Raw genomic sequence first — 15,856 nt, forward strand, 5'->3', positions numbered from 1 at the left:
TATAATAGTTTGCATCTGCTAATCCCAAACTCCCAATCCATCCCCCATTCCCCACCTTGGCAACCACAAGTCTGTTCTCTCTGTCTGTGAGTCCATTTTTGTTTTGTAGATAAGTTCATTTGTATCCTATTTTAGATTCCACATATAAGTGATATCATATGGTATTTGTCTTTCTCTTTCTGACTTACTTCACTTAGTATGATAATCTCTAGGTCCATCCATGTTGCTGCAAACGGCATTATTTCATTCTTTTTCATGACTAATATTCCATTGTATATATTTACCACATCTTTATCCATTCCTCTGTCAATGGATATTTGGATTGCTTCCATGTCTTGACTATTGTAAACAATGCTGCAATGAACACTGGGGTGCATGTATCTTTTCAAATTATAGTTTTGTCTGGGTATATGCCCAGGAGTGGGATTGCTGGATCATAATGTAGTTCTATTTTTAGTTTTTTGAGGAACCTCCACACTGTTTTCCATAGTGGCTGCACCAATTTACATCCCCACCAATGGTGTAGGAGGGTTCCCTTTTCTCCACACCCTCACTAGCATTTGTTATTTGTAGAATTTTAAATGATGGCCAGCATAACCAGTCAAGTTTAGAACATTCCCATGATCCCAAGGTGCTCGGGTTTTCTCCTGAGGACAATGGGGGCCAAGAGTGTTCTGAGCAGGGGAAGGAGGGGACCCTTGCAGCTCCTGGGAGGAAGGATGGATTGCAGGGGCAAAGGAGGGAGCTGGGAGACCCTGAGGAAGCTGGGACCACCTCTAGCTTCTCAGCCTGTCCCCTGGTGGTGAGGCTCTGTAGGGTCTGCCACCTCTCATTATACTCAGTGAGGGTGACCAAGGTCTTCTGCTGTTATGGGCTCAAGGCTGCCCACGGAACAAAAAAGCGTGTTGAAGTCCTAACCCCCAGAACCTTAGAACGTGCCCTTATTTGGAAATAGGGTTTCTGCAGGTGCAATTAGTAAAGATGAGGTCGTGCTGCAGGAGGGGTGAATCCCTAAAGCAACGTGACTGGTGTCCATGTCTTATGACAGCCATGTGAAGGACACAAGGGGGACATCTGTGACAACAGAGGCACAGACTGAAGTCCTGCTGCTACAAGCCAAGGGACACCAAGGACTGCCGGCAGCCACGAGAACCCAGGGAGAGGCAAGGAAAGACCCTCTCTTCCATGCTACAGGAGTATAGCCCTGCCAACACCTCGATTCTGTACTTCCGGCCTCCAGAACTGTATGACAATAAACGTCTGTTGCTCTAAGCTACCCAGTTTGGGACACTTTGTTAAGGCAGCCTGGGAAACTAATATGTCCGGGGAAGAGCAGGACATCACGTTGGCATGTGGGTCTTGGGGCCATGGAGAGGGTGTGAATGGGGGCTCCGGATGGTGGAGGGCTGCCTGGGGAGGAGGACCAAGCTTTTCAATTAAGTGATGAGAGCGTGGCCCATGTATTCCGAGAAGAAACTTTAACTGGTTTCCAGAAAGGCATCCTGGGGATGGGGTGGGGTGCAGGTGGGATCCTCCCAGCAGCACCCTCTCACGGGGCGCTGAGGGAGAGCCATAGCTGCTCAGCGGAGGGGGCAGGGGCTTTCCTCCCCAGGAGTCTAGCCTCCAGTCCCTAGGCCGGGCTGGGGGGAAAGATCAGAGGAGACAGACCAACTTGGCATTGGCGGTGGGGAGACAGGAGCTACCAGACCTTCTTGTTTTGGGAGTCGGGGGTGGGCAACCAGACCAGGGGAGAGTGAGTAGAGGAAGGGTGGCCAGGAGACAGAGGCCAGCTGGTGGTGCCTCAGGGGTCCTCGGGCCCAGCTTCCCCTCCTCCCACCACCTGCGGATGGCAGCTGCCTTTCTGGCAGATATGGGTGGGCAAGCTGGGTAGCTTCAGACCTCACCTCGGCTGCCCTATGGCCCTGTCCTCTCCCTAGGGGACCCAGCCAGCCCAAGCTCCCCACTGTGGGGACGCTGCTTTGGCCAACTGCTGCACCCCACCTGAGAGTCTTTGGGGCCCAGCGAGTCCTGCTGGGCCAACAATGTCCGAACCCAGGTCACCCTGCCTCCTACCCCCCACAGCAGCCCCAGCCTCATGCTGCAAAAACAATTATCTGGATCATCTTTATGGGGCTTAAGCTTGGGTGGGAGCAGATGGGGCGTGAACTGGGGATTTGGGGCTGGGTATCCACTCCCCGCCATGTCCCAGTCTCTTAAAAAGCCTTCTCTGGCACGGGGCCAGGGCAGAGGCCAGCGGAGAGGTGGACAGGACCCAGGGGAGGGGAGCAGGGACAATGATGGACCAGGAAGAGAAGGAGGATGGGGGCTCGGCCTCCTGCGACAAGGTGAGCAGGCCCCGCCCCCCCCCACCGCCAACTCAAGGACCCATGAATGACAAGGCTAATTAGTTTGTAGGGCACCTAATTAGCACGTGAGTCTCCTGGGACCCCCGACCCAGTTGCCGCCCAAGAAGGTGCTGGTGGGCGGGAGGGTCCGAGTGCCTAACCCAACCCCAGGGCAGAGGTCAGGGCTCTCAGTGCTGACCTCCTGTGAGGTGAGGGATGCTGGGATTTAGGAGCTGTCAGGGGGACGTTCCCCTGGCTCGTGTCCCAGCCCCCGGGCCACCCCACAGTCAGGCCCCAATCTAGGACGGTGGCCCTCTCCCTCGGGGCAGCACCACGTGACGTGGCACTGCTGGTGGGGCCCCTGGGGCGGGGGCCGGGATTGAGAAGGACACTCATGTCTCATTTGGAGCAGCTCTGCAGAGCAGCACACCGGCGGGCACCATGGTGAGAGCCACAGAAGGGGCAGGGCAGGCCCGGGGGTCGGGGGGAAGCTGGCCGGCCAGGAGGGGAGTTGAGGGCTCCTCCAGCTGAGGGGCCGGCCGGACTGAGTGTGTCTGTCCCCCAGGCAGGCTCCCCAGACCAGGAGGGCTTCTTCAACCTGCTGAGCCACGTGCAGGGCGGCCGGATGGAGGAGCAGCGCTGCTCACTGCAGGCGGGGCCGGGCCCAGCCTCCGAGAGCCGTGAGAGTGGGCAGGGAGGTGTGCGGAAGTGGGTATGATGGGGGGGCGTGCATGGGGCAAGTGGCCCTCTGGGGGACCAGTGGGCAAGGGTCTGAGAAAGTGAGCAGGCAAGTGGGGACAGAGATGCCTGTGGGTTGCGGGCAGATGTGAGCAGGCTTCCTGGAGGGTGTGAGTGGGGGTGGAGGGGTGGGTTGGGGGCCTCCAGCTGGGCTGTCTGAGTTCTTCCCCACGGCCTCTGCTTCATGCAGAGAGTGGCCCTGCACCCGAGATGGACAGTCTCATGGACATGCTGGCCAGTACCCAGGGCCGCCGCATGGATGACCAGCGTGTGACAGTCAGCGCCTTGCCTGGCTTCCAGCCTGTGGGCCCCAAGGTAGGTGATGTTCTGCCAGGGCTGAGGAGAGACCAGCCACACTGATCCCTCTAACCCTGCCTCCCACCCCCACCCCTGTCCATCATCCGCCCCTGGGGATGAACGCCTGGTAGGAGCGCCCACCCTGCATACTTGCCAGTCACAAGACCCCGGCCAATCCAATACCCCAGTTCAGAGGTAGGACAAAGGCCCAGACAGGGCTGGGAAGAGATCAAGATCATGCAGGGGGCATGTTAAAGTCAGAGCTGTGGCCAGAACTTGTGGCTCCTGCTCCCAAGTCTGAGAACTTCAAGGAGGCGAGAGAGAATAGACCCGCTCCTGGGAAGACACCTTGAGGGTGGAGGGCACGCGAGCTCATGCCCAGGACACATCCAGACACCCATGTGTCCATGTCACACGTACTCACCCACAGCTTGGGTTCTGATCAAGATCCCAGGGATGTCCCCAAGACCCATCAGCTCCCAAATACCACCCTAAATGTTGAGTAACTGAGGAGTGGAGAAGCTCAGGGATGGTGGGGGCAGATGGGGGGAGGTGGGACTCCGGTTGCCACCTGCACTGGCCAGCACTGCCCTTGGCCCTCTGGCTGACCCCTCTGCATCCACAGGATGGAGTGCAGAAACGAGCCGGGACCCTCAGCCCCCAACCCCTCCTCACCCCTCAGGACCCGACTGCACTCAGCTTCCGTCGAAACAGCAGCCCTCAGCCCCAGACACAAGCCCCATGAGGGCCTGAGGCGTCCTGGGCCCCACTTGGCCCCCAAAAGCAGACAATAAAACACTTCCACGAGCAACGAAGAACCGTGTATGTGTGTCATTCTGTGGGCGGAGAGGCAGGGATTCAGGCACTTGGGAGGCCTCAGGACCTCTGCTGGGCAGCACGAAGGAGCTTTTCCTCCCGCTGCTTCCGTATCCTTTCTTTGAATTCTTCTAGCTCTTGGCGCTGGGTAAGGGAGTGGGATGGGAACGAAGGAGGGGCGTACACACCTCAGGGCCTGGACCTCTTTCCCAGCACCCCTCCCCTTAATCCCCCAGACCACCACTTCACAGTTCAGTGTCTACACTGGAAGCCTGTGCCAATTATAACCCGGGTCCAAGTGGGATTACCTTCAACCTTCAGGGACAGGGCAGTAAGGAAATCACGTGTCCCTCCACTCTCGGTTCCCTGCCCATGAGTGAGGGTCCCATCATGGCCACAGGAACCCAGGCTCCTCCCTCCTCTGATGGGAGAAAAAGTAAGTTGCTTACCTGGTCTTCCTTCTCAGGGGGCCACAGCTCTCTCTGTAGGGACAAAGTCACAGCTGGATACACAAGCCAGGAGCCTCCAGAGCCCCACATCCGGGGCAGGGTTGGCTCAGGGGAGGCAGACACTGGTCCCCATCAGGTTGGTGCCCCATACCCTCCCCCATCCCCGGAATGAACCTGTGCCCACCTTGCGCTGTACGACATAGTCCTCAAACCACTCGGCCTGATTGGCAATCCAGAACATAGCCACAGGGAAGGTGAGGTAGATGGTCATCTGGAAGGGCAGGGGCGGGATAAGAAGAGCCAGGAGTCACCCCCACCCCCCAAAACTGTGCAGAGGCTGCTTAGAGCCTGGAGGACCATCCCTTGACAGAGACCAGTGGTGCTTCCCCAGCGCCCCCAGAACCCCAAAACTCCCATCAAGGGTACAGAAGCCACACACCTTAAAGCCTAGCCTCCATAATCCAAGAGCCCCCTCCAAAAGCCCCCTCCGAGTCTGGGAGACTCCCTCTCAAAGAAAGACACACACACTCTCTCTCTCACACACACACGCACACACACACACACTCGCCCCAGGAACAGAAAATCTCGTACTACAGTAAAGGCATCTCTTTGAGACCTCATTATCCCACCCCCAGTTAGATCCCGGAGCACATCCAGACCTAGGCCTCATTCTTCAGTCTATTCCCCTAACTCTAGGAGTATGCCTACGAGAAAGACGCACACCCACTATGACCCCGAGAGCTCCCCCAGAACCTGAAGCCTTCCTTCTTAGAGCCCCCTCCCCAGATCACCCTTCTCACAAGGCTTTCCTCACACCAGCCCTCCCAGAGCCCCGAACCCTGTGCCCCCTTCTATGGGGTTCCAACCGTAAAGGTCCCTCTCAAATCTCAGGAGCTTTCGCTCCAGAGCTCCCTCTCTCAGAGGTCCCCGTTTTCAGAGCCTCCTCCTCAACCAGGAAGACCCCGCGCTCAGGCCTGCAACCGCTCCATTCCTCACTGACCCGAAACACCTCCAGCTTCACCCCCATCTCGCTCTTCTCAGGCTTCAAAGCCACTTCCGCCCAAACCCAACCATCCAGCAAGACAGCAGCTCATTGGGAGTCCGAGGGTTCCACTGCTGAACCTGATTGGTCCGATGAGCTTCGTGATGACGTCATATTCGGGCGCTTCTTCTCTGCTTCCGGTAGCTGGACGTCTACGTGAAAGTCAACAACGCAGGGCGCGCAATCGGGGAGGGTTCAACCAATAGGAAATGGGCCTGGTTCGAGGGGGCGGGCCTTCAGCCGGAGACGTCATTATAACGCGACTCCTGCGCGTACCTGGAGTGCCAGGAAAATGGTGGTGATGGCGCGCCTCTCGAGGCCCGAGCGGCCGGACCTTGTCTTCGTGAGTCCGCGGCGGGCCCGGGGGTGGCCTGCCTGGGGGCACTGGGACTTAGATGCCTCAGGAGATTCGGGCCTGGCCGCCCGGGGGATCTAGGCCAAAGTTATGCCGGTCTGAGGGCAGGAGGACCCTTACGGGCCAGAGACCGGATCATGATGTACGGACCAGGCTGGTCAGGAGCAAAGGTCTGGTGCTAGAGCCCAGGTGACCTGAGTAAAGAGCAGGTGGTTGAAGTTCAGGGCCTGGCGTCCTGGGCCTGGGGCGGAAATGGGAGTGGGCGAGAAGGGAGACTCGCGTAGCTCAATCTTGAGAGGCCTGGTGTTTGAAGTAAAGGCATGACGACCAGTCCAGGTCTCTGGTTTCAGTGGTAAAATCTTGGTGTCTTGGGTAACGGTCTAGGTTTGGTCCTGAGCGTTATAGTTTCTGGGATAAGGGCATGGTGTCTGGACCGGGAGAACCCTGGAATCAGAAGTAAAGACCGGGTGATGTGGAGCTGATCAGGCGATGGCCCGTGGAATCCTGAAGAGTCAAAGGCTTGGTGTTTGAAGTTGAAGCCTGGCATCTTCACTAGATTCTTGGTGTCTCGAGTTAAAGGCTAGGCATCTTGTACATACTTTTCTTTTTGAGATAAGGGTCTAGCTTCTAAGTTCTGGGGCAGAGTTGAGCTAGACTCTGGCTAGCGGGGGCCTGAGGTGCCAAACGTCTGGTGTCTGGGAAGAGCCATGTTGTGAGGAGGTGACACTTGACGTCTAGGGCAGAGGCCTGGCGTCGGACCAGGGTCTTGGTGGCAAAAGAGTCTGGTGATCTGGGCCAGAGAGTGGATAGCTTGATTAGGAAGGCCAAACGAGTGATGTCTGGGTGACAGTCTCATATCTGGCCTAGAACGCTATGACCAAGGAGTCTGATGGTCTGGGTCAGATTGTAGGCAGTAGTATTCTGAAGGGTCTGGACCAGATTCCTGGTATCTGGGTGTCTGGTGACCGGGCTCCCGATGGTGGGGAGTGGGATCTGGGACCTGGGGAGGGGTCTGGAGTTTGGAGTGGAGTCGTGCTGCACGCAGGCTCTGAGAACAGGTCTGTCTTCTCCCCGTACCCCGGCCCTGGCAGGAGGAGGAGGACCTCCCCTATGAGGAGGAAATCATGCGGAACCAGTTCTCCGTCAAATGCTGGCTCCGCTACATTGAGTTTAAGCAGGGTGCCCCGAAGCCCAGACTCAATCAGCTGTATGAGCGGGCGCTGAAGCTGCTGCCCTGCAGGTGAGATTGGTTGCAGCTGCCCTGCCTGCCGCAGCCCCACACCCACCCCACCTTATCCAGTCACCCCAGAACTTGCTAGTAGGTCCCATGAGACTGCTATGTGTTGTGTCGCCGAGTATACATCCCCTGATCAGTGAGCACACCTTCCCTGACGTCCCGGCCATTCTCCCATCGCAGAGACTTGTCACCCCTCCCTGGGCCCCTTCTCCCAGCACTTGTCTCGTGGGGCAGAATGAAGGGTCCCGAGGTCCATAAAGCTGACCAATCGCTGTCTGCCCCTCCCCTCTCCCCCCATCCCCCCAGCTACAAACTCTGGTACCGCTACCTGAAGGCGCGCCGGGCACAGGTGAAGCATCGCTGTGTGACCGACCCTGCCTACGAAGATGTCAACAACTGCCACGAGAGGGCCTTTGTGTTCATGCACAAGGTGGGGAGGGGGCCTGGCTGGGCCAGGGGATGAGTGGGGAGGTGGGGCTCAGAGTCCACGGAGGTGGACAGAGCAGGGGGTTGGAGTCCTGTGGCCTCTGTGCACTCAGGGTTGAGCGAGACTTGGTTCCAGGGGGACGGGAGTTCCGGGTCCTGCTGCAATGGACATCTGGTGTCTTCATGGCCTGGTGGTGGTGCTGGCAGCTCAGACCCTGCCTCTCCCCACACCTCCAGATGCCCCGGCTGTGGCTAGATTACTGCCAGTTCCTGATGGACCAGGGACGCGTCACACACACGCGCCGCACTTTCGACCGTGCCCTCCGAGCGTTGCCCATCACACAGCACTCTCGTATTTGGCCCTTGTACCTGCGCTTCCTGCGCTCACACCCCCTGCCTGAGACCGCCGTGCGGGGCTACCGGCGCTTCCTCAAGGTAAGCCCCTCGGTGGGCGAGATGGGGCCAGGCTCAGGCGGGTGGGCCAGTCCCCCAGGTCAAGACTTTCCAGAAACTGGCTCGTTGGGACACTGTCTGCCCTAACAGACAGAATATGGGAACAAGGCTTCTTAAGACAGAGTTTTGTTTGTGAGTTCTGTGTTTAATCTCCAGACAGTTTGCTAGTTACCACATCAAGCATTAAGACAGGTGCCGGGGACAGCGTGGCTAAGACAGTCGCTGCCTCCACGGAGCTTTCAGTCTAACTTTGCAGACAGATGCATGTGGCCTGACCACACAAATCAGGGTAAAACTGCAACCATGGGAGGGCAGGGAATAGGAGATAAACGACTGGGGAAACAGATAACAGGCAGGGCTGAGAGTCGAGGTGCAAATAGCGGGGAGGCATTGTGCAGTTTTCCTGAACTTATAATGTCTCTTATGCGTCGTGAAATGCTTAGCATAGTACTGTTTAGGGGCTTGTGATGAAAGCAAGTCTTGGCCTGTGCAGGCTGGACCACTGATGTCTAAGCTAGACCAGTCAGGACTGAGACTGGACCAGTGGGGCCCAGGCTGGACCAGTCAGGACTGGGGCTGGACCAGTCAGGGCTGGGGCTGAACCAGTGGGGCCCAGGCTGGACCAGTCAGGACTGAGACTGGACCAGTCGGGGCCCAGGCTGGACCAGTCAGGGCTGGGGGTGGACCAGTGAGGCCCAGGCTGGAACAGTGAGGCTCAGGCTGGAACAGTCAGGGCCCAGGCTGGACTAGTGAGGGCTGAGGCTGGACCAGTCAGGGCTGGAGCTGGACCAGTGCGGCCCAGGCTGGACAGGTGTGGCTGTAAGTGGGTGTGCGGGGCGAGCTCTTGCCCGGGACAGTGGTGGGCGGCTGACAGAGAGCCCAGAGTGGGAGGGGGCACGGTGGCATGGCCCTGTGGCCCCACTGACAGCTGGCGGGTGGGTGGGTGCCCAGCTGAGCCCCGAGAGTGCCGAGGAGTACATCGAGTACCTCAAGTCGAGCGACCGGCTGGACGAGGCCGCACAGCGCCTGGCCACCGTGGTGAACGACGAGCGCTTCGTGTCCAAGGCCGGCAAGTCCAACTACCAGGTGGGCCCCGGGGTGGCGGCTGGGCGGGAGGGCTCGCCCCCTCAGGGACAAGGGTGACGCTCCTTCCCGTGCCTTGCAGCTGTGGCACGAGCTCTGCGACCTCATCTCCCAGAACCCAGACAAGGTGCAGTCTCTCAGTGTGGACGCCATCATCCGCGGGGGCCTCACCCGCTTCACCGACCAACTGGGCAAGCTCTGGTGCTCGCTGGCCGACTACTACATCCGCAGCGGTCACTTCGAGAAGGTGCTTGAGCACGCGGGGCTCTGGGAGCGGGGCGGGGTCTCCCTCCAGCACGTAGTATTGGGGGATGCCTGAGGACACGCGTGTGAGCAGAAAACGTGCACATGGACTGCTTGGGCACCTGTGTGTGTGTACGCCGTGCACATTTGCCTTTCTGAAGGCGGGGAGGGGCAGGCGTCACGGCCCTGCCGGCGAGTGCACCCACCTCAGGCCAGCCAGACCTGGATCTCTCTGCTCTGGCCTTGGACCTGCTTCAGCTTGGGTGGCCTCATTTGCAGAATGAGAGCAACAGTCACTTCCTTGCCTACTGGGACTCAGGCACCGAGCGGGTGTCCGGTGTGAGGGTCCCTCTGAGGCGTTGGTGTTTCTGTCAGTGTCCGTGTTGGCTGTTCTCCTCATCGGGCCATGGAGTGGCGAGCTTGGGGCCGGGCGGGGGCGGGGTGTGGAGCTCTGAGAGGTCCCCAGAGGGGCTGGCTTGGGACTGGCTGGGGAGGGGGTGGGCCGGGGGGAGCAGAGTGAGAGGGAGGGGCTGCAGTCGGGGCTCAGAGGGGGTGGTGAAGGACTGGGAACGGGGAGCCCTGCAGGCTGAGGAGGGGCGGGCTGTGTCCTGCTGCGGGGAGCCGCCAGCCAGCCAGCCGCGAGCAGGACATAGGCCTGACCAGGTGTGTGTCTTACAAAGACCCTTCAGGCTGACACTTTGAGCAGAATGCACAGGCCGAGGCCGGCAGCAGGAGACCGGCCAGGAGGCTGCTGGAGCCAGCGGCCAGGCAGAGGCAGAGGGGCAGGATCACCCAGGGGCAGGATCAGCCAGGGACGGGGCAGAGTGACGGGCCCGCCCTTGGTGGGGATGTGCCTCGCCCATGCCAGCACTTTCCTTTCATGCTGCCCTCGGGGGTTGGTGGGGGGGTGACTGGGAGAATGTGAGCTGGAGAAAGGGGGTCCGGCAGGCGTGAGGGGTACTTTGTAGCAACGACTGAGCACTCCATGGCAAGCTGAGGTTAGGGTCCCTGCAGGGTGGCTGGTCGCCTGTTGGGTCTCACTGGGGCCAGACCCTTTGTGCATCTCACTCGAGCCCCACAGTGAGTCTGCATGAGGGGCTGTCACCGTTGGTTTACTGATGAGGAGCCGAGGCCCCCAGCTCACTCTGGCAGAGGAGGGGAGGGGAGCTCCGACCATGGCTGGGCACTGACGGAGCTGGGTGGGCCCGGGGAAGGCCCTGCAGCGGTGCTGATTTGGGACTGGTGCCAAGGGCGGTGCTGCCGGATGCCCTGTGTCCATGCGGTGGGCACACGTGCCCCTCCCCTGCCAGCACTTTCCCCATCCCCACAGGCGCGGGACGTGTACGAGGAGGCCATCCGGACCGTGATGACCGTGCGGGACTTCACCCAGGTGTTCGACAGCTATGCCCAGTTCGAGGAGAGCATGATCGCGGCGAAGATGGAGACTGCCTCGGAGCTGGGGCGGGAGGAGGAGGGTGAGCAGGAGGGGTGGACCGCAGGGGCTGGGGGTGTCCCGAGTGGCTGGGTCAGGGGAGACGTGGGTCTTGGAGTCAGAGGCCAGCAGGGAGGGAGTCTGAATGGGCGGTGCGGGTGGGATGTCGGCAAGTAGCCAGGACTGGGAACACATCTCAGTGGGGCTTGGGCCAGACACTGGCAGGAAGGGAGAGCTGGGTGGACAGCAGGGGTGGGGAGGGGGGCCTGGGCCAGAGCTTGGCCGGGAAGAAGGGCTGGGGGGCATGGTGGGGATTGGAGGGGGTTCCAGAGTAGGCTGGCCCTGGGGCAAGCACGGGGTCAGGGTGGCCCTGGGGCAGCTCAGGGAGGGAGTGCCCGGATGGACAGTGGCGGAGGAGCTGGGGGCTGAAGGGAGAGAGAGCTGAGAGACGGAGGTGGCCAGGGGGCCGTGTGCTGAAGCCTACCCCACTGCTCCCGGCTTTTCCCACGGGTCCCAGACGACGTGGACCTGGAGCTGCGCCTGGCTCGCTTTGAGCAGCTCATCAGCCGGCGGCCCCTGCTCCTCAACAGCGTCCTGCTGCGCCAGAACCCGCACCACGTGCACGAGTGGCACAAGCGCGTGGCCCTGCACCAGGGCCGCCCGAGGGAGGTACGTGGCGGCCCCGCCCCCAGGGGCATCATCCGCGCCCCGCCCTCCGTCCCCAGGCCCCGCCCTCCCCGACCAGGGCCCCGCCCAGCCTGACCCCACCCCTCCTGCCCAGATCATCAACACGTACACGGAGGCCGTGCAGACTGTGGACCCCTTCAAGGCCACCGGCAAGCCCCACACCCTGTGGGTTGCGTTCGCCAAGTTTTACGAGGACAACGGGCAGCTGGATGACGTGAGTGCCGTGTTGTGAGTGCCGTGTGTCGCCTGTGCGCGTCGCATGTACTAGTACTTACAGGTCCTCCGCCCCGCGCCCACAGGTGGGGCGGGCGGGCGGGCGGGGTCTCAACCTGGCCTCTGCCCGCCCCACAGGCCCGCGTCATCCTGGAGAAAGCCACCAAGGTGAGCTTCAAGCAGGTGGACGACCTGGCCAGCGTGTGGTGCGAGTGTGGCGAGCTGGAGCTGCGGCACGAGAACTATGACCAGGCCTTGCGGCTGCTGCGAGTAAACACAAGCCCGGGATGGGGGGGGTGGGGGAGCCTCAGGGTGTGTGATCTGGTCCTGGACACCCGCCGTGGGTTTCCCCCTGCTGGCACTGCCCGTGCAGAAGGCGACGGCGCTGCCCGCCCGCCGCGCCGAGTACTTCGACGGCTCGGAGCCCGTGCAGAACCGCGTATACAAGTCTCTGAAGGTGTGGTCAATGCTGGCCGACCTGGAGGAGAGCCTCGGCACCTTCCAGGTGAGCTGCCAGGATGGGATGGGGGCGTGGGATGGGACACGCCCCGCGGGGGGCCGCTGACTCCGCCCCCGGGACACGCTCTGACCGGCCCCCTGCCCCACAGTCCACCAAAGCCGTCTATGACCGCATCCTGGACCTGCGCATCGCCACGCCCCAAATCGTCATCAACTACGCCATGTTCCTGGAGGAGCACAAGTACTTTGAGGAGAGCTTCAAGGTGAGGGGGCCCCGGATGGCATTGTCCCCTACCCAGGCTGCCATCACCGCCGATCGGGAGGCTTAAACAACAGAGATGTGTTTTCTCAGTCCTGAAGGTCGGAAGCCCGAGATCAAGGTGTCGGCAGGGCTGGTTTCCTCCGAGGCCCCTCTCCTTGGCTTGTAGAGGCTGCCTTCTCACTGTGTCTTCACATGGACACCTTTTTGTGTGTTTCTGGTGTCCCTCCTGTGCCCAGATCTGCTTTTGTGAGGCTGTCAGTTGTATTGGAATGAAATTTACCCTAATGATCTCATTTTTTTTTTTAATTTATTTATTTTTGACTGCATCCGGTCTTTGTTGGTTGGCTTGGGCTTTCTCTAGTTGCGGTGAGCGGGGGCTACTCTTCGTTGCGGTGCGCGGGCTTCTCATTGCGGTGGCTTCTCTTGTTGCGGAACACGGACTCTAGGCACACGGGCTTCAGTAGTTGTGGCACACGGGCTCAGTAGTTGTGGCTCGCGGGCTCTAGAGCGCAGGCTCAGTAGTCGTGGCGCACGGGCTTAGCTGCTCCGCGGCATGTGGGATCTTCCCGGACCAGGGCTCAAACCCATGTCCCCTGCTTTGGCAGGCAGATTCTCAACCACTGCGCCACCAGGGAAGTCCTCTCAGTTTAACTTAGTTACTCCTTTAAAGATCTTATCTCAGAACACAGTCTCGTTCTGAGGTACGGGGAGTTAGGGTTTCAACTTGAATTTGGGGGGACACAGGTCAGCCTGTCACAGGCACGGAGTTCTGCCTCTGTGTGTGGGGGTGTCCCTGCCTTGCTGTTCAGGCTACGGGTTGTAGGCACGTGGGGTGTCTTCCACGTGCATGTGTACGTGTGGCGGGGCTTTGCCCCACTGTCTGAGGTTTTGTCGTGTACACGTGGGGACTGTGCACATACGTGGACGGGGAGGTCATGCACGCACGCGAGTGCCGCTGCTGCCTGAGTGGCAGGCCCCGCCCCTCTGCCTGGGTGGTGAACCGTCTTCCAGGACACCGGGCTCCAGTGTCTGCCGAGCTGAGGTTCCACGCGCCTCTTCAGCCACAAAGTCACTGACTGATCTCAGTGAGTCCTAGTCCAGCTCTGTCTTTGGGGTCCTTGCAGTCTGTCCAGGGAGACAGGCAGCACACAGACCCTTCTGGCTGCGCTCTGATCACGTGATCACAGGGAGAAGTGGGATGGGGAGGGGTGGGCAGACAAGGGGCCCACTTGCTGAGCCCTAAGGAGTCTCCCCCTGCGGACTCACACGACTCCCCCTTGGGGCAGGCGTACGAGCGCGGCATCTCGCTGTTCAAGTGGCCCAACGTGTCCGACATCTGGAGCACCTACCTGACCAAGTTCATCGCCCGCTACGGGGGCCAGAAGCTGGAGCGGGCACGGGACCTCTTTGAGCAGGCGCTGGATGGCTGCCCTCCCAAATACGCAAAGAGTGAGGAGGGCCAGGCAGGCTCAGTGTGGGGGTGGGGGGGGCATCACGGGCCCAGCCACTGACCTCTGACCTCCCCACCCCCACCCCGCCGCATCCTGTCACAGCCCTGTACCTGCTGTACGCGCAGCTGGAGGAGGAGTGGGGCTTGGCCCGGCACGCCATGGCCGTGTACGAGCGCGCCACCAGGGCCGTGGAGCCTGCCCAGCAGTACGACATGTTCAACATCTACATCAAGCGGGCAGCCGAGATCTACGGGGTCACCCACACCCGCAGCATCTATCAGAAGGCCATCGAGGTGCCCGCCGCAGGGGTGGGGGTGGGGAGCTGGGGGTAGGGAGGGGGAAGAAGGGGTCCTGTAGGCGAGGGATCCGAGCGAGCCTGCGCGATGCGTCTGTGGGGAGGCCCGCCCGCCCAGGGGCCGGCCTGGTGTGCTGGGAACCATCAGGGCTCCCTGAGAGGGGCGGCCCCCTCCGCCTCACATCCCACCCTCCCTGATCCCTCCCGACCCCGCCCAGGTGCTGTCAGACGAGCACGCCCGGGAGATGTGCCTGCGGTTCGCGGACATGGAGTGCAAGCTCGGGGAGATCGACCGCGCCCGGGCCATCTACAGCTTCTGCTCGCAGATCTGTGACCCCCGGGTAGGGACGGGTCCCGGGCCCGTGGGTGTGGGAGTCTGCGGCTGAGCCAGCCGGCTCACGTCCCCCGGCCCCGCCCCTCCGCAGACGACCGGGGCCTTCTGGCAGACGTGGAAGGACTTCGAGGTCCGGCACGGCAACGAGGACACCATCCGGGAGATGCTGCGGATCCGCCGCAGCGTGCAGGCCACGTACAACACGCAGGTCAACTTCATGGCCTCCCAGATGCTCAAGGTGTCGGGCAGCGCCACGGGCACTGGTGAGCAGCTGCGGCCCAGTGCGGGTCTCCCGGGTCTGGGAGCATCAGGGTCTCCTCTGCCTTCCGTGCCTCAGGCTGGGAACGCCTCGAGGGCCGGGGCCTCAGGCCCAGGTCGGGGGGCGCCCAGCGGCACCCAGGCCGACGCAGGCACCTAAGGCAGTGGTTGAGGACAGCCTGCCCACGGCATCTGACCCCCACGCTTCCCCCGCAGTGTCCGACCTGGCCCCCGGGCAGAGCGGCATGGACGACATGAAGCTGCTGGAACAGCGGGCCGAGCAGCTGGCGGCTGAGGCCGAGCAGGACCAGCCCTCGCGGGCCCAGAGCAAGATCCTGTTTGTGAGGTGAGGGCGGGGCGGCGGAGCGGGGCTGGGAGCGAGCCAGCTCTTCAGCAGGGGAGGCGCGGGGAGGCTGGGGGGCTGCCGGGCCCAGCTGAGCAGTGTGGCCCCCTCCCCCGGCCGCCTACCTTCCCCAGGAGTGACGCCTCCCGGGAGGAGCTGGCCGAGCTGGCCCAGCAGGCCAACCCGGAGGAGATTGAGCTGGGCGAGGACGAGGACGAGATGGACCTGGAGCCCAACGGTAAGAGGCCGGCTGGCCAGGCGGGGTGGTGGGCGGAGGCGGGGGCAGGACCCCCTCCTGGAAGGTGACCGAGTCCTCCTCGCCTCACCCCCAGAGGTGCGTCTGGAGCAGCAGAGCGTGCCGGCCGCCGTGTTCGGGAGCCTGAAGGAAGACTGACTCCCATCCCCTACCCCCTCCACCGCTCCCCCAGTGAAGCTTGTGTTCGTACGTTCTGGTCTGAGCCTCCTTCCTCCCCGACCTCTCCTACTGCCTAGGTGCCCGTGGGATTGCCAGCTCAGTGCCACCCTGCCCCCCACCCCACCCCCCAGAGTGGCCGGTGTGGGGAGGTGGGGCAGCTGGGCTCTGGGCCAGGGCACACGCTCCACCCTAACCCCGCAGAGCAGTTCTGGGCTCTGAGAGG

At 61.4% G+C, this 15,856-nt stretch overlaps 3 protein-coding genes across 6 annotated transcripts; 2 read left to right on the forward strand and 1 right to left on the reverse strand.

Annotated features, from left to right (window-relative positions):
* Positions 1–529: 529 nt before the first annotated feature.
* On the forward strand, positions 530–4,172 carry PCP2 (Purkinje cell protein 2). 4 transcript variants are annotated; one of them, XM_036845618.1, is made up of 4 exons: positions 530–1,244; positions 2,915–3,043; positions 3,274–3,398; positions 4,006–4,172. In XM_036845618.1, the coding sequence occupies exons 2-4, from the start codon at positions 2,971–2,973 to the stop codon at positions 4,123–4,125; spliced, it is 318 nt and encodes a 105-aa protein (XP_036701513.1). In that variant the 5' UTR covers positions 530–1,244; positions 2,915–2,970; the 3' UTR covers positions 4,126–4,172. The 4 variants fall into 4 exon arrangements, with proteins under 4 accessions (XP_036701513.1, XP_036701511.1, XP_036701514.1 ...); XM_036845616.1 differs by lacking the exon at positions 530–1,244 and adding an exon at positions 1,263–2,789 and having other exon boundaries at positions 2,911–3,043; XM_036845619.1 differs by lacking the exon at positions 530–1,244 and adding an exon at positions 1,265–2,789.
* Positions 4,173–4,188: 16 nt separating this feature from the next.
* On the reverse strand, positions 4,189–5,721 carry LOC118891840 (protein PET100 homolog, mitochondrial). Its single transcript, XM_036845621.1, has 4 exons — positions 5,646–5,721; positions 4,830–4,916; positions 4,646–4,678; positions 4,189–4,340 (listed from the first exon to the last, which is right to left on the reverse strand). The coding sequence occupies exons 1-4, from the start codon at positions 5,670–5,672 to the stop codon at positions 4,257–4,259; spliced, it is 231 nt and encodes a 76-aa protein (XP_036701516.1). The 5' UTR covers positions 5,673–5,721; the 3' UTR covers positions 4,189–4,256.
* Positions 5,722–5,951: 230 nt separating this feature from the next.
* On the forward strand, positions 5,952–15,663 carry XAB2 (XPA binding protein 2). The gene is made up of 19 exons (XM_036845614.1): positions 5,952–6,030; positions 7,134–7,282; positions 7,586–7,709; positions 7,943–8,140; positions 9,110–9,244; positions 9,324–9,488; positions 10,815–10,959; positions 11,434–11,585; positions 11,698–11,817; positions 11,955–12,086; positions 12,190–12,321; positions 12,425–12,538; positions 13,824–13,986; positions 14,091–14,281; positions 14,502–14,624; positions 14,709–14,880; positions 15,092–15,221; positions 15,353–15,456; positions 15,551–15,663. Exons 1-19 carry the CDS (start codon positions 5,980–5,982, stop codon positions 15,610–15,612), a joined length of 2,562 nt encoding a protein of 853 aa, XP_036701509.1. The 5' UTR covers positions 5,952–5,979; the 3' UTR covers positions 15,613–15,663.
* Positions 15,664–15,856: the final 193 nt, after the last annotated feature.

The sequence above is a fragment of the Balaenoptera musculus genome, chromosome 3, assembly GCF_009873245.2.
Source record: "Balaenoptera musculus isolate JJ_BM4_2016_0621 chromosome 3, mBalMus1.pri.v3, whole genome shotgun sequence".
NCBI classification, from domain to species: domain Eukaryota; kingdom Metazoa; phylum Chordata; class Mammalia; order Artiodactyla; family Balaenopteridae; genus Balaenoptera; species Balaenoptera musculus.

Coding starts and splice junctions, on each gene's coding strand:
- PCP2 (XM_036845616.1), top strand. Junction 3,044..3,273: donor CCGTGAGAGTGGGCAGGGAG/GTGTGCGGAAGT, acceptor TGCTTCATGCAG/AGAGTGGCCCTGCACCCGAG. Junction 3,399..4,005: donor TCCAGCCTGTGGGCCCCAAG/GTAGGTGATGTT, acceptor CTGCATCCACAG/GATGGAGTGCAGAAACGAGC.
- XAB2 (XM_036845614.1), top strand. CDS start 5,980: ATGGTGGTGATGGCGCGCCTCTCGAGGCCCGAGCGGCCGGACCTTGTC. Junction 8,141..9,109: donor GCTACCGGCGCTTCCTCAAG/GTAAGCCCCTCG, acceptor GTGGGTGCCCAG/CTGAGCCCCGAGAGTGCCGA. Junction 13,987..14,090: donor CCCTCCCAAATACGCAAAGA/GTGAGGAGGGCC, acceptor ATCCTGTCACAG/CCCTGTACCTGCTGTACGCG.
- LOC118891840 (XM_036845621.1), bottom strand. CDS start 5,672: ATGGGGGTGAAGCTGGAGGTGTTTCGG. Junction 4,679..4,829: donor ACTATGTCGTACAGCGCAAG/GTGGGCACAGGT, acceptor TTGTCCCTACAG/AGAGAGCTGTGGCCCCCTGA. Junction 4,341..4,645: donor CCCCTGAGAAGGAAGACCAG/GTAAGCAACTTA, acceptor TCCCTTACCCAG/CGCCAAGAGCTAGAAGAATT.